Source organism: Babylonia areolata, chromosome 18 (assembly GCF_041734735.1).
Source record: "Babylonia areolata isolate BAREFJ2019XMU chromosome 18, ASM4173473v1, whole genome shotgun sequence".
Classification (NCBI taxonomy): Eukaryota; Metazoa; Mollusca; class Gastropoda; order Neogastropoda; family Buccinidae; genus Babylonia; species Babylonia areolata.
Window position 1 is genome coordinate 19,014,405 of NC_134893.1, and position 14,932 is coordinate 19,029,336.

Below are 14,932 nucleotides of genomic sequence, written 5' to 3' on the forward strand. Positions count from 1 at the left end.
TTGAAAACGTCACCAATTTTGAGATAAAGAACACAAACCGGAAATAACAAATTGGACGGAAATGACGTTTTGTGATAGACCACAACGTGAGAGAGAGGCAACAAACGTGGGATTACCCGTGTCTAGAATTTTTTTGTAGAGCAGAAAATACCAGCATCGCATCACCATGGACAAAGTGGACGTGGAAGAAAGAAAAAAAATGTTTGATTTAATGAAGGATCGAGAGTAAGTACTCCCTTTTTTTTTTGCTAATTTGAAACATGAACGTCTTCAAGTTCCAAACAAACAACTGCAGAATACACATTGTGGCCTACAAAGTCACATACTCACATACATAGCCTTAAAGTTAAACCCAACAATTAAAATTGCAACTGTAAAAAGTATTAAAAGATAATGAGTGATAATTGCGATTTTCTGGGAAGGGATTGGATTATCTTCCTTTACGAGTTACTGTCATCTTTGTTTTCTATTCTTGTGAAAATTGTCGGTCAACTAGAGTATATTATATATATATATATATATATATATATATATATATATATATATATAATTAAAAACATAATAATGATGATAACATTATAAATGCAGACTTATGTAGCCCAGTACCCCCGAGATCACCACGCTTTACAATAAAATATACAAATATAAGACTAACTGATGTAAAAATATCTATAAACTAACAAAGTCAACACAGTCTCACATGACATTGGCTAAAATATACATATATATATATATATATATAATATAATATATGTAACACTAAGTGACATAAAAATATGTAAATCAACACATGGACCATCACAGTCCCAAATCACACAGGCGCAAATCACAGCAAAACAGCACATTATGATTCGCATTCATCATTGTCAAAAATAAATAGAAATAAAATAAAATAAACACAAAGGAACCAGGCATCATGAAAAAACACACTAAAATCTTCACAAATGCATACAACTCAACAAAAGGAGCATATCCAGCAATATAATAATTGCAAACATATGCAGGTGGAAAAAAAAAATTCAGTGAGAAAAGTACAGTTTGAAAAGATATATTTTGAGTGCTCTCATAAATGCAGGTGTTTTGTTGTAATGGAGGTGTGAGGGTAGTGAATTCCACTGTTTAGGTGCAATAAAAGAAAAGGAACGTTCACCATAAGCTTTTCTACAAATCTTTAGAATAGACAATAAAATTATGCACTTGTCATTTGAAGAACGGAGTTGTCTGAATGGTGACAATAGACAGAAAGTAGATCCGAAAGATAGACAGGACAAGAATCAGTGAAGAAATTGTGACAAAGGACTGAGAGTTTATATTGTATTCGTGCTTGAATTGTAATTATGAGGTAAAGATCTATTTTAAATGATAAATAATGAGGATGTTAAAACAAAGGAAGGTTTTTGCATATTGAAACACTCTACACAAGTTCATGCTTATGTTTTGATTTTTTTCCATTTATTTATTTATTTGTTTGATAATGTGTGTTTGGCTGTTATATTATGGCGAAATTACAAAAATAACAAATGAAGAAAAACCTATGATCTAAAACGTCAGACACCTCTTATGAAAAGTAAGTCTTATTTGACAATCTACTGTTTTTATAAACTTTCTCTATTTCAGTATTTGGCATACTTGATATGATATCAAGTAACAGTGAATGACAATGAATATGATATTGCATATCAGTAGATAAATGACAGTGGATGTTGAAGTCACCAGTACTTTTATGTATGCAGGTTAGGGGGCAACATGGACTGGATGTACAGAGGAGATAAGCCTGACAATGAAGAGTTTCTTCTTGGGAAAAGTGTCGACAAGTTGATCACTGAAGCATCATCAACCACAGCTGCTGAAGATGGTGGGTATCATCTTACATTGTTTATCTAACCAGCACTGTATTAGTGTCAGTCAGAATCTTTCAAAATGAAGGTCACAAGATCACAATATCACAAAATGAAGTGGAAATTCATGTATGTTTTTACTATGCTTTCCAGCATGGAAGTTGTATTTGTTCTTTTACTGTGATGTATTTTTTTTTTTAAATAATAATAATACCAAATCAACCATCACCACATGAGGTGATATAGTGCAAAGACTAAAAGCTCTACAATCTGTTAATTGCTGGTCATTGCATGAGCACATCGCATTATATATCATCTGTCCTGATCAGTGTAAACCATTGTAATGAGGGTGACACAGAATACGTAACTTATATTAACTTAGATGTCCATGTATTCTTTGATGGCAAATTAACACTTTAACAGTTACCTTGATCTGTTTTTTTTTTTTTTGTTGTGTTTTTTTTTTCCAAGTCAAGGCATAATTTCCTTTTCATCATCACTACTTGGTTTGGGCTGGCTAGATTAAAGGCTCTGACATGAAACAAACAATTACTGAGTTAGTAAGAATGACTGGAACAGACAATTTAACTCTAGCCCTAGGAGTAGGAGATTAGTTTTTTTTGTTTTTTTCTTTCCAGAATTTCAGGCCAAACATCTGGGTACCTTGACAGATAAATTTGTTACCCCTCTGTTGCCCTTGAGAACTTCTGCTCCCTTGTCTCATCTCTCAGTGTCTGTCTGTCTGTCTGTCTCTCTCTCTCTCTCTCTCTCTCTCTCTCTCTCTCTCTCTCCCCCCCCCCCCCCCCCCACCCCACCCCTCTCATTCAACTTGTTTGTTGTTTGATCTTCTTTTTTTTTTAAATAAAAATTATAGTAAAATTGAATATGTTTATTCCTGTCAAACCGACCACAGATAGTTTTGCCATGTACTGATGTAGTGGTACTTTATTATGACTTTGATGGAGCTGATGGATTAACATTTTGTTGCAACTTACAGGTGGCACATCAATCATCAGTGAGAGGATTAAGGCCAACGTGGCCCTAGACATGCAGGCCAAGATGAGAGAGGATCCGTTATTTGCCATCAGGTATGAAACCGTATTCCTGGATTCTATTATTGATATGAACATATTGGAATCAAGGTTGAAAAAGGGACCCCCCCCCCCCCCCCCCCCCTAAAAAAAAAAAAAAAACACAAAAAACCCCATAGAAATACGCCCTCCACATGATCATCACCCTCAACAACACACCCCAGTATCAGCCAGTATAGAAAACAATACGTGATTCAGCTGACATTTCACTTGCCTTATGATAACACCTGCCTTTCTTTTCTGATGTCTGTATTTTGCGAATATTGTAGAATTTTGATATATTTTTTTGTGATGTGTTGCACCGTGGATGAAATAAACTAAGTATGATGCTTGTTTGTGCCTATATCTCTGTGATTTGCTGTTCTGGATAAGAAGTGTTGGAACAAGAAACAGAAAAATACCACAGCATAACAGACAAAAAAATATGTGATGACAACAAAAAATGCAATAAGTGAATAACACTTTCATGTAGATATTGTTTATGGATATAGAAGTGACCATTCCTTGATATTGACTGAACTCACCTTTAAGACTGAGGAGAAAATTAAAACCTTGTGGAAATTTAACTCTTCATTACTCAAAGATCATGCATACGTAAAACTTATAAATGAAACTATTGAAGAAATCAAAGGTCAATATGCAGTATTTCCATATGCAAGAGATAACCTGAACCAGATACCTAATGACAAGATTCAGTTCATGATATCAGACCAACTGTTTTTAGATACGCTTCTTATGGAAATCAGAGCAAAGTCAATTACATATAGCATACATAGGACAAGGGAATCAAAACAGCATGAACAAAAATTAGAAAACGAAATACAAAATTTAGAGAGAAAGTCACCCTTAAACGAAGGTGATCTAATACTGCTAAATGAGAAAAAATTACATCTAGCTGAATTTAGGAAAACAAAAATGGAAGGAATAATTTTAAGGTCTAAGGCAAGATGGGCATCTCAAGGGGAAAAAATAGATAAATATTTTTGTTCTTTGGAGAAAAGGCACTTTGTAAGCAAACAGATGTTGAAACTGGTGACAGAAGACGGTAGAGTTTTATCGGATAGAGAAGAAATGTTAGAAGAAACAAAGACGTTTTACGAGGAACTTTATAAAAATAGAAATTGTAGAATGATAGATATCGATCTTTACACAAAAGTACCAACATTGAATAAAGACGAATCTGACGAATTAGAGGGACTGATAAGTAAAGAAGAAGCTTCGCAAGCATTAAAAAACATGCAAAACGACAAAAGCCCAGGAACTGACGGAATGACTGTTAATTTTTTTAAGTTCTTTTGGAGACAGCTAGGAGATTTTGTAATTCGATCACTAAATGAGGGCTTTACTAAAGGGGAAATGTCTATCACACAAAAAGAAGGACTTGTAATATGTTTACCGAAGGGGGATAAACCTAGGGAATACTTAACAAATTGGCGACCAATTTCTCTCCTTAATGTCACTTATAAAATTGGGTCAACTTGTATTGCAAACCGGATGAAAACAGTATTACCAAAACTTATTCACGAGGACCAGACAGGGTTTATAGCAGGACGGTACATAGGAGACAATATACGAACATTGTACGACATGATAAACTACCTAGAAAAAAGAAATCTGCCTGGTCTTTTAGTCTCCATAGACTTTGAGAAAGCCTTTGACTCTGTCAATTGGAATTATATTCAAAATGTTCTGAAAGCGTTTGGTTTTGGAAAGGATATTAGTCAATGGATACATACCTTTTATAATAATATCAAAGCCTATTGATAGTTAACGGAAAAAGGTCTCGAAGCTTCCCATAGCAGAGGGTGTAACAATGGACAATATCACATATTATATATTATGTGAAGATACTAGCGTTAAAATTCAGGAAGATAAGAAATTAAGGATACGATTCAACGAAGAATTCAAATAAGCCATTGCAGATGACACTTCAATCACGTGACGGAGAAGAAAATCTACAAAAAGACATTATGATACATTAAATCTTTGAAAAATTATATAAAATAAATATAAAAAACATTAAAGTAACAGGATCATGAAATAAAATCACATAAAATTTAACAGAACAACTAAAATGGAATCCCTAAAAATTGCAAAATCTTGCATTGGTTAGAAACAAATACAATTAGTGAGAAAAGTAAGTTGAAGATAATTATTCAAGATTGCCCTAAACACGGTTTTTAAGAGGTCTGAGGGTAGCTAATTCATTCAGTCTGCAAACACGTTCACCTAAGCTTTTTACAAACAGCACCAGACAATAAAAAACACTTCAATTTTGAATGTATGACAGAGTGCGGGACAAATAAAGAATAACATCCGTCAAAGATGACAAAAACTGGGAATTGGTTACAAAACTACAGTTTATACAAGTACTCGATGTCTGGTTAGAGGAAAATCTATTTAGAAATTCAAATAATGAGATATTAAAACAAGGAAGTGCTATTAAACTTACAAGCTTCAAAGAGTTTTGATTTTTTCAATAATTATATTTTTTGAAATGTGTTATGATTATACTTATGCGAATTCACAAAAGTAACAAATGATAACAGAAAATATTATTAGTCGAACCTCTTTATAAAAGTAAGTTTATTGAATCGACAAAATTCCTTTTCATATTTAGAACTGATTGAAAAATAATGAATGCAATGATTATGATATGATATCTTGGATAAAGACAGTGGATTTTAAGCGGAAGTACTTTTTGTATGAGAGGGGGAACAGAACGATTACCTAATTACTTAAGCTATCAATAAGAAGTTTACATTGAAAAGACAATTAATATGAAGAATCATCAACAAGCATGTAAGCGGGTGTAAACCTAATTGTGTATATAACAGGTAACATCAGGATCTTTCAAATAAGTCACAAGATCAAAAAAAGAATGAAATTTTCATGAAAGTTTTTATGTAAATGGAAATAGTTAGTTCACTGATTGATGTTAAATAATAATATACCAAAAACATAAATAGAATCAAAGAACTAAAGCTGACAATCTTTAAATTTAGAATTGTCATGAACTTTAGTATCAAATATTCATCTGTAAAAACATTGTATAGTTGACGATAGAACAAATGAATTGTGTCTGTATATCTTGAGCAAAAACACAACAACTTATTGTTTTTTTGTTTTGTTAGTTTATCACCTACTTTTGGCTGGAATTAATAGCTCTGATGAAGAAAAAAACTGAGTAACGACGTAATGACTTGAATAGGCATTGTTTGAACTATAGATAAAATACATTGATTTTCTTTAGATTTCAGAATTGTTATGACAAAATTTTTAACCACCTGTGCCGAGAACTCCCTTCATAATACCTCCCTCTGCGCATTCCTCCTTCCCTCAAGTCTATTCAATGTTGTGATATCTTTATAAAAATTTGAAATGAATATGTATATTTGTCAAAAACGTACCACATAGTGTTGGTATGAACTTGTGTAAAATGAATATGACATTGATGAGTGATGAATGACATTTTGATGAACTTTTGAATCAATATCAGTAAGGATAAGCAACTGCCTACATGACCAATGAGACATCCGTTTTTGATATAAAAGATAACCTGGACATTATGACATGAAACATATTGAATCAAGTTGAAAAAGACACCCCTATAAAAAAAAACCAACAAAAAAACCAAAACAACGCCCCACATGATCATCCTCAAATACTTTCATGAAATATTGTATTATTTGCAGAAAAAAAGAAGAAGAGGCAAAGAGGCGTTTGCTGGAAAACCCTGTGAAGATGAAACAGCTTGAAAGATTGGTAAGTACATTATTTTGCAAACCTTACAGTTACATTTTATTTTTAAGTGTTATTCTTAAGTCAGACTATGATTTCAATACAATTTTTTTGTGTCTGTACTGGAGATGAGACTACAGTAATGATGGGTGTGATCATGATAATACCATTAGTAGTTGTTTCAAAATATATAAGAAAAATAAATGTTTGTATCATGGACTCAGTCATATTCCTTTTTCTTGGGTTTTTTTTCAACAGTCTGAACATGCAGACTTGTAGGCAAGCAAGTGCGTTCATATTTTCCAAAAAAGATATGTTGTGTTTGTGTGTGTGTGTGTGTTTGTTTTTTGGTGGTTTTTTTTAATAATATTGATTGCTGGTGAGGTGTGATATGAACTGAAAAAGATACTGATAGGTAATATGTTACTCAGTCGTAAAAAAAAATGCAAAGATGAATGCAATATGGGAACACATTTTAATTCTGGGATCTTCAACAGGTTGGCAACTTACAACAGACATTATGCTTCTTCTTCTTTTTAAATATTTGCCCAGTCTTTTGAAGATCATAGGGGCAAATAGTTTGGCTTGTTAAGGACTTCAGCAGGTTGGAAACATACAGCAAATAAACTTTTCAAGAAAAGAGATGATGGCCCATATTATTATGCTTTGTTTTTATTTGTTTGTCCGGTCTGTCTAAGATCCTGAGGGCAAACTGCATGTGCTTGTGTTCATGTGGATGTGACTTACAATTTGTAATTTTATGACAAGATGAGGATTTCACACATTTACAAAACTCTGTCCCAAGGTGGAGCAGCAGAGGCAGCAGCTGTCATCCAAGAGCAGCAAGAAGGCAAAGAAGGAGAAAAAAAGCAAGAAGAAGAAGAAAAAGAAGGGCCAAGGAAGCGATTCCGACAGTGACTCGTCAGGAAGTGAGGACGACCTGGTTAACCAGTACCTGACCATCCTGACGCAGAAGAAGAAATCTGGGCAGTCCGACAACACCAGACAGGAGCACAGACATCACCGAGGGAACCAAGGCATGAGACACGATCATGACGGCAGAGACGGTCAGCGAAACAGACACAGTTATGACAAGACACATAGGGGTAAGCACCGAGATGGTGATACCAGAGACATAGTGAAGGGTAAGAGAGATGACCACTCTCGTCAGGACAGTCGGCGAAATGCTGATGAAAACCCACTGCCCCAACGGAAAAAACACAGGAACAGTTCAAGCGAGGGGGAGCAGAATTCTTACAGGACATCACACAGGCAAGACAGCGAGGAAGAAGGAGAAGTATCCAAACGGGTATACGGTTTAATTGTAAGTATCCAAAGTCACGGTCCATTGAATACTTACTGAGTAGAGAAGAATTACCCTAGAGAGAAGAAATTACAAAATACCGCCATAAAGCGCTTCAACTGTGCTTGATCATCGCCTGTTAAATAACTTGAAAACCCAGCAAGAATTACATGCCATTCCTAGTAATATCATTTTGTAAATCTAATTATGCAATTTTGAAATGTGAAACAAGTTGTTAAATGAATCAAGACTGGTCAGCTCAGCACTATTTCGGTGTGTGTGTGAAAACACTTGTAGACACACTTGAGCACTGCTTAGGCATTGATAAAGTGAAAAATGTGAATTACATTACATTGTGAAGATTCTTTTGAGTGTTATAATTTTTATCTTTGTTGAAATTTTGAAGATTCAAGGAGTACATGAATTCAGTGCATGTATTCTTTAAGTTTCTCAGTCTGTCATTGTCTGTACCTGTGCATTTTTGTTCTTGTGTCTGTTTTAAGAGATTTGCATTTATGTGTGTGGTTCAACAAAGTCTGAAGATCAAATGAAAAGAAAAAGGGGTTTTGCTTGGTATAAAAATCTTACATTTTTTTTCCAATTCTCTTTGTACCATGAAACTTTAGGGAATAACATCTAACAAAAATATGACCATAAATGAAAAAGAAAATAAAGCATGGTAATTTAATACTTTTGTACTTGTGATTGTGCATCAACCAGAAAAGCGTGCGACACAACATGGCAGCAGCAGCAGCCCCACCCTCTGAAACCAAAGTGAAATCAGAAAGCTCCAGGAGATCGGGGTCATCGTCCAGTTCAAGGTCCAGGTCCAGGTCACCCAAACGCTCAGACAACAGGAAAGAACCCAGGAGGCGCAGTTCTTCACCGAAGCACTACAGAAAGAGACCCTCCAGTCGAAGCAGATCCCGTTCTCCAGTGAGAAGGAAGGACTTCACTCTGCCAAAGTCAAGGTCTCCACCGAGAAAGAGAAGGTCCAGGTCACCACCCAAAAAGTAAGCAGTATGATGTTCTCTGATTCACTTGTATGTCTGTGTCTGAAGCACAGTCAAATTTAAATTTGTTTTATCCAGCACGGGATTAGACTTTTTGTGTTTGTACAAAGTAGGTTAATCAGCTCAACTGTGCTGAGTTGCAGCTTTGTTGAACTTGCTGCCTCAGCTTCTCAAATTAAAAATTTCTTTGGTTTTCTGGGTTTGTTTTTTCTTGTTTCTTTGTTTTGTTATTGGTTGGTTTTGTTTTTTTGTTGTTGTTAATCCTAAAAATCAACCAGACCTAATACAAACTTAATGTTGACTGATTTAAAAAATATTCGAGATGTAATCTGTCTAAAAACATATCTAAACCTATGATGCAGGATCAAACAATACTTGATATAATGCAGACAGAGGTAGGGGAGGTAGGGGCAAAAAAAACCCAAAACTTATTCAAAGTTACAAATGCTTGAGCAGTTTTTAGAAAATTACAACTCAACCAAATCTGTTTCTCATGAGTCAGAAGCATTACTAAGATGACAAAAATATGAACAGCACACATACCAATTACAAACGAATCAATGCACAGAAGGCAGATCAGTGATGGTTCTTTTGAACATTTCATTACCATGGTTTGAAAGGAAAGTCATCAGATAAATGGTAAAAGGGAAGCAACTGTTGCAAAAAAAAAAACAACAAAAAACAACTGAATGAATGTTCATTGAACATGGACTATCTTCCATTTCTTCTTGTGTGGTGGGGAAATCAAAAGCATCCTGAGATACATATTATACACAGCACCACTCAGAACAGTAAAACTAAAATAACATTTATTCAATTATTGACAAAGCTTATTTGAGGTGAGCTGAATCCTTTGTTCGGATTTTGATGTATGGGTATGTGTGTGTGTGTGTGAAAAGTGACCATATGCTGCTGCTTTGCATTTTGTGTGTGTGTGTCTGTACATGATAATTTTTAAAATGCTTTTGTCTGCGGTGGATATAAAATTATGTGTGTGCACATGTTCATGACTGTACATGAATGTGTGTGCAGCAGTGCAATAGTGCATCGTGTGTTTGTTGTTTTTTTTTTCGTTTTGTTTTTTGTGACATCATGACAGATCCGCATTGACACATCTTTACATCTAGAGAAGATGTCAGTTTGAGTTTTGAGTTCTTTTGCTGTATTGCATGGATGTCTTTTTCAGTATCACTAAAAAGTAAAACACCTTCACTTTCTTCTTCTTTTTATTTCTTCTAGACTTTTCAAATTGTTGAAATATCACTGAAATTAAATTGTAAAAAAAAGAAAAAGAAAAAAAGATACCTTTAACTGAAGGAAATTTAGTCACACAATCATGGAACATTTTGTTGTTGTTATTATACTGTAAAAGTCATCATTTTTGAAAGACTGACATCAGAAGGTGGGGCTTGTTTTTCTTGTCTTGTTCTTTTTTCTACCCAAGTGAAAAAAAACATTTGGTTCTGACTTCAACTGTTGTAACTGGACATTGAAGCATTTTTGTAAACTCAAGACTGCTTTTCAATGGCGCAGGAAACTGACGGCCGAGGAGCGAGAGAAAAAGCTGCAGGAAATGATGGACAATGCCAAGTGGCGCGACGAACAAAGAGTGAAAAACGTTCAGCGCTACAAACAGGAAGATGAAAAGGAAAGCAGTCACCTCAGCAAGTACCAAGGAGATGCTGGTTTCCTCAGGTGGGTGGACAGGTAGACCGTTGTGCATTAAAGTAAATCTAGCGCTGATGAAAGTGATGGTGGTTCTGTGTACATTTGCTTTCATTCTGTTTTCGAATTAGAGTAAATGAACAGACATACATGTACAAGTGTGTAAGTGTGTTGGTTTGCTTTATTGCATCTAGAAAAAAATTATTGATGTGATACAAGGACAAGACCATCCACAAGAAGAAAAGTGAAAAGGGAAGGAGGATAAATAAATGGAGTAAGACATTATCTGATTTTAGAGCAAAATATTGATAGTAACCATAACACTTAATTCAAAGATTTTTAGTATGATTAAGATTGTGATGAAGAATTGCAAGACAGTATCTTTGTTACACCTCTGTACTATTACAGTGTAATCTTTTAACAGCTCCAGAGTCCATATTTTACAGGTGGAGAGGATGGTTACTATGGTAGTACAAGTAACAAATAATCACAGCCTTTGATTATCACCTGGTACTTTTTTGTTGCAGCTCCATGATGTCAGATCATGCATCAAACAGCAGTGTGGAAGACAGACTGAAGAGGAACAAGTACAACATTCAGCGAACAAGGGCTGCCCTGGACAAAAAGTTCACTCAACATTAGTTCTTCCTTAATGCGTGGATAGTGACTTTTATCGTCGTTGTTGTTGACTGTTTGGCAGCTGTGTTTGAACTGCATGGTTTTCACTTGCACAGTATAATTCAGCAGGAATCATGTTGAAGCTTTAGAATGAAAGAAAAATGCCGTTACGATTTATTGATAGATAAGCCTTTTTTCCAATTATGTCTTCTTTTTTTCTTTTCTTTTTTTTGCCTCAAAGGGAGGGAAGGGTGTAGGTTTTTGTTGCATGAAGACTCCATGATTTTTTTTTTTTTTTTTATGTTGGGAAGGAAGGGTTTGTTGTTGGTTTTTTTGTTGTTTTTTCTACATTAAATCTACTCTGACATTGTGTGAGTTTTGTGATAAGACTGTCTGAATGGATTTGTATGAAGTGTGCCACAGCAAAGTGAATGGATTGTTAGACTCTAAATCTAAACTTTGTTCATAGTGTCGGTGCATCATGGACTAAGAGTGGAGATGATTTTTTTTTTTTTTTTTTCAAAGGTCAACATATGTGAAGACCTGCCAGTGTCTTAATCCCTATTTGTGTGAATATACATGCAGACATGCATGATGGAAACATGAACATAAACAGCATGTGCACTCCCCAAAATGAAGTGTAACTGCCTACATGGAGGTATTAAAAATGGCTGAACTTGTAAAAGCCCCCTCACATATGTATATGAGTGAATGTGGAAGTTGTATGTCACGAATGCAGTAGGAGGATATGCTTGTGTGCAACCATACTTTGTGAATGTGCGTGGGAGTATGTGTCTGTGAGTATTTGAGAGTATGTGGGTGTGTGTGCATGGATAATAATGTAGTAGTTTCAGAAGAAAGACACATTTGATGTACAGTCTTTGATGAGTATAAAGAAGATTTAAGAATGAAAGAGTTTCAACCATTTTTTTCAGTGAGGATTTACAAGAACTTTTCCTCTTTTTTTTCTTTTTTTTTTTTTTACCAGATTTTATACCTCTGTGTGTGCGTGTGCATGTCAAATGAACATTGGTTGCATGTGATATGTGTGTTGGATTGTTATTAAAGTGCAATCCTAAGGGACAGAGTGAAATGTCTGAAATAAAGTTATATTATGATCTGTCATTTATGTTTGGATTTGTTATTTCTCTCCCTCTGTGTGTGTGTGTGGGTGTGTGTGCCGAAAAGCAGACAGAAAATCTGATTATAATATTGTCACTGACAATCCTTACAAACTATGTCGAAATGCGTCAATCAGTTGATAACGTATCACGCCATAGAACATTGTTTTCAGAGATCTGAATGTGTTCTCCTTACAGTGGACATAAATTAACAAAATCAAACCCTAGTCTGGTGATGTCTACGTTTCTGTATACTTACATGCATTACAAATTGTGAACCATCCTCACTTTTTTTTTTCTTTTTTTTTTCGCACTGACATAACTTTACAAATCTCTCTCTCTCTCTCTCTCTCTCTCTCTCTTTTCTTATAATGTGTCCCTCTGTCCATATTCCTATTACCCATCGCCTTATTTGCTATTTTTTTATGTTTCCTACATCTGTGTTTTAAATTTTATCATTACTTTTCTGCGTTAATTTCATTTGAATCATTCATGTGTAGCATTCATGCTAGAGTTGTTGTTTTTCCCTTGGTGTGTGTATGTGTCAGTGTGTTAGTGTGTGTATGCAAGTGTCTTTGTGTGTGTGTGTGTGTGTTACTCGCTTCTGTTTTGTACAGATGTGAGCAATGCTGTGTCTCTCAGTTTGACACTTTGTTATACTTGTACATTATACATGTATTGAGTATAACAACATTTATGTGCGTATGTGTTTGTGTGTCTCATAGAAAAACAGCAGATGTGTAAGTCGGCCAAAGTGCTAATGTCTTCACCGTTGGAAAATAAAGATTCATTCATTCATTTATTCTCTCTCTTTCATATGCTCATAGATACATTTTTTTTTTTTTATTGCTCCCTCTTTCTCTTTTTTGCTCCCCCCCCCCCCCCCCCCCGACTCTCTCTCTCTCTCTCTCTCTCTCTCTCTGTTATAGCTTCTTTCCTCACCAATGCATCCCTCTTACCAACCTCTGGTGTGTCCCAAGAACCATGTGGCATATTATATTTTCATAGCTGTGCTTACCTTACAATCACACCCACACTCTGCATGTAAGAATATTAAAACTGTCAAACTGATGTAAATTTTGTCATGCATCATCTCTAATCTTACGTTGATTAGTGCAGTACATATCTACACAGACACACGCTTTTCACAATTGACATTCCAAAAAATGAATCCCTATTTCTCTGCAGGACATGGGTATGACACACCAGTACCTTCTGCAGGAAGATAATTTGAAATAGTACTAACCCATCTCCACACACTGATAATTCTCAAAAAATATATTGGGACTATACAGATCTGTGTATAAAACTCCAAGACTTCGATTTTAGCCTGTGCATGCAAAAAAACAACAAAAAACAAACAAACAACAACAACAAAACGAAAGAAAGAAAGCAACAAACCTTCTATCAGCCATATTAAATTACAAAAGGAAAAAAGAAAGAAAGAAACCTGAAGGACAATCATGGTACACACCAAAAAGGAATTGTCGGTGTCATCTGAGGAATCAGTTAAGCCATTCTCCAACCTTTCTGGAAAACACTTCATCATCGGAAATAACCTCCACCCTCATACCCCACTTCTGTTTGGTGGTGCACATGCACCGACACTCAGAGCAAACTAAACCAGGTGGTGCACATGCACCGACACTCAGAGCAAACTAATCCAGAGAAATTGCAATTAAAGGGAACTAACCCGATCAGTAATAGTCGGTCATTTACCTGTATGGGTTGACCTCCCTTACACTGTCAGCTGAAGAAAGTTTTGTTGCTCTCTCTGTCTCTCTCTGTCTCTCTCACTCTCTCTGTACTCTCTCCTCCTCCTACTCCTCCTTACACCCCTCCTTCTTCTTCTTTTTCTCCTTTTTTTTCACCCCTGGCTCTTCTTTTTTTTTTTCTTTTAACACAAGCTGTTTACAAAAGGTGTGCGTTTCTCTTCAGTGCGCAGAGATCGGGTGTGGTTATTAATAACATCAGTAGGGGTGTGAGGTAGATCAGATGGACATACGGTAATTGTAAACCCCCTTTTGTTTCATCCCATCATTTTGTGTGTTTGCTTATGTGCAGTGTACGAATATGAATACAGTTTCGTCTCTTGTCACTACAACAGCTCAGACTTCGTGTCTCCTTACGTCTTGCTGCGTGTGTTTTCTGTTCATACAAATGACCCGGCGCGGTATTGGCCAGGCTTTCGGTCAGGTAAAGCGTACCTCCCTGTGCCATGGATGATCATGTGTGTTACACACACACACACACACACACACACACACACACACACACACACACACACACACACACACACACACACACACACACACACACACACACACACACCTCACACACACACACACACACACACACACACACACACCTCACACACACACACACACACACACACACACACACACACACACACACACACAAAGACCGCGAGTTATATAAAAGATCTTTGAAACCATTGATTGCTGTGCTGCTGGCGGTGGGGCCCGCTTTGTCAGACTGAATAAATCCGTGATGGAAACCACCCCGGAGCACGTCTGCCGTG

The 14,932-nt window shown here is 35.8% G+C and overlaps 1 protein-coding gene across 1 annotated transcript; it reads left to right on the forward strand.

The window, feature by feature from the left end:
• The first annotated feature begins 86 nt into the window (after positions 1-86).
• On the forward strand, positions 87-12,381 carry LOC143291872 (uncharacterized). Its single transcript, XM_076601998.1, has 8 exons — positions 87-225; positions 1,734-1,855; positions 2,836-2,926; positions 6,625-6,694; positions 7,476-7,994; positions 8,694-8,986; positions 10,520-10,681; positions 11,179-12,381. The coding sequence occupies exons 1-8, from the start codon at positions 167-169 to the stop codon at positions 11,291-11,293; spliced, it is 1,431 nt and encodes a 476-aa protein (XP_076458113.1). The 5' UTR covers positions 87-166; the 3' UTR covers positions 11,294-12,381.
• The last annotated feature ends 2,551 nt before the right edge of the window (positions 12,382-14,932 follow it).

Bases quoted from the DNA above. Each gene is read 5' to 3' on its own strand.
- LOC143291872 (XM_076601998.1), top strand. From the start codon at position 167: ATGGACAAAGTGGACGTGGAAGAAAGAAAAAAAATGTTTGATTTAATG. The intron at 8,987-10,519 runs GTAAGCAGTATG...TCAATGGCGCAG, and splicing joins TCCAGGTCACCACCCAAAAA to GAAACTGACGGCCGAGGAGC. The intron at 10,682-11,178 runs GTGGGTGGACAG...TTTTTGTTGCAG, and splicing joins GGAGATGCTGGTTTCCTCAG to CTCCATGATGTCAGATCATG.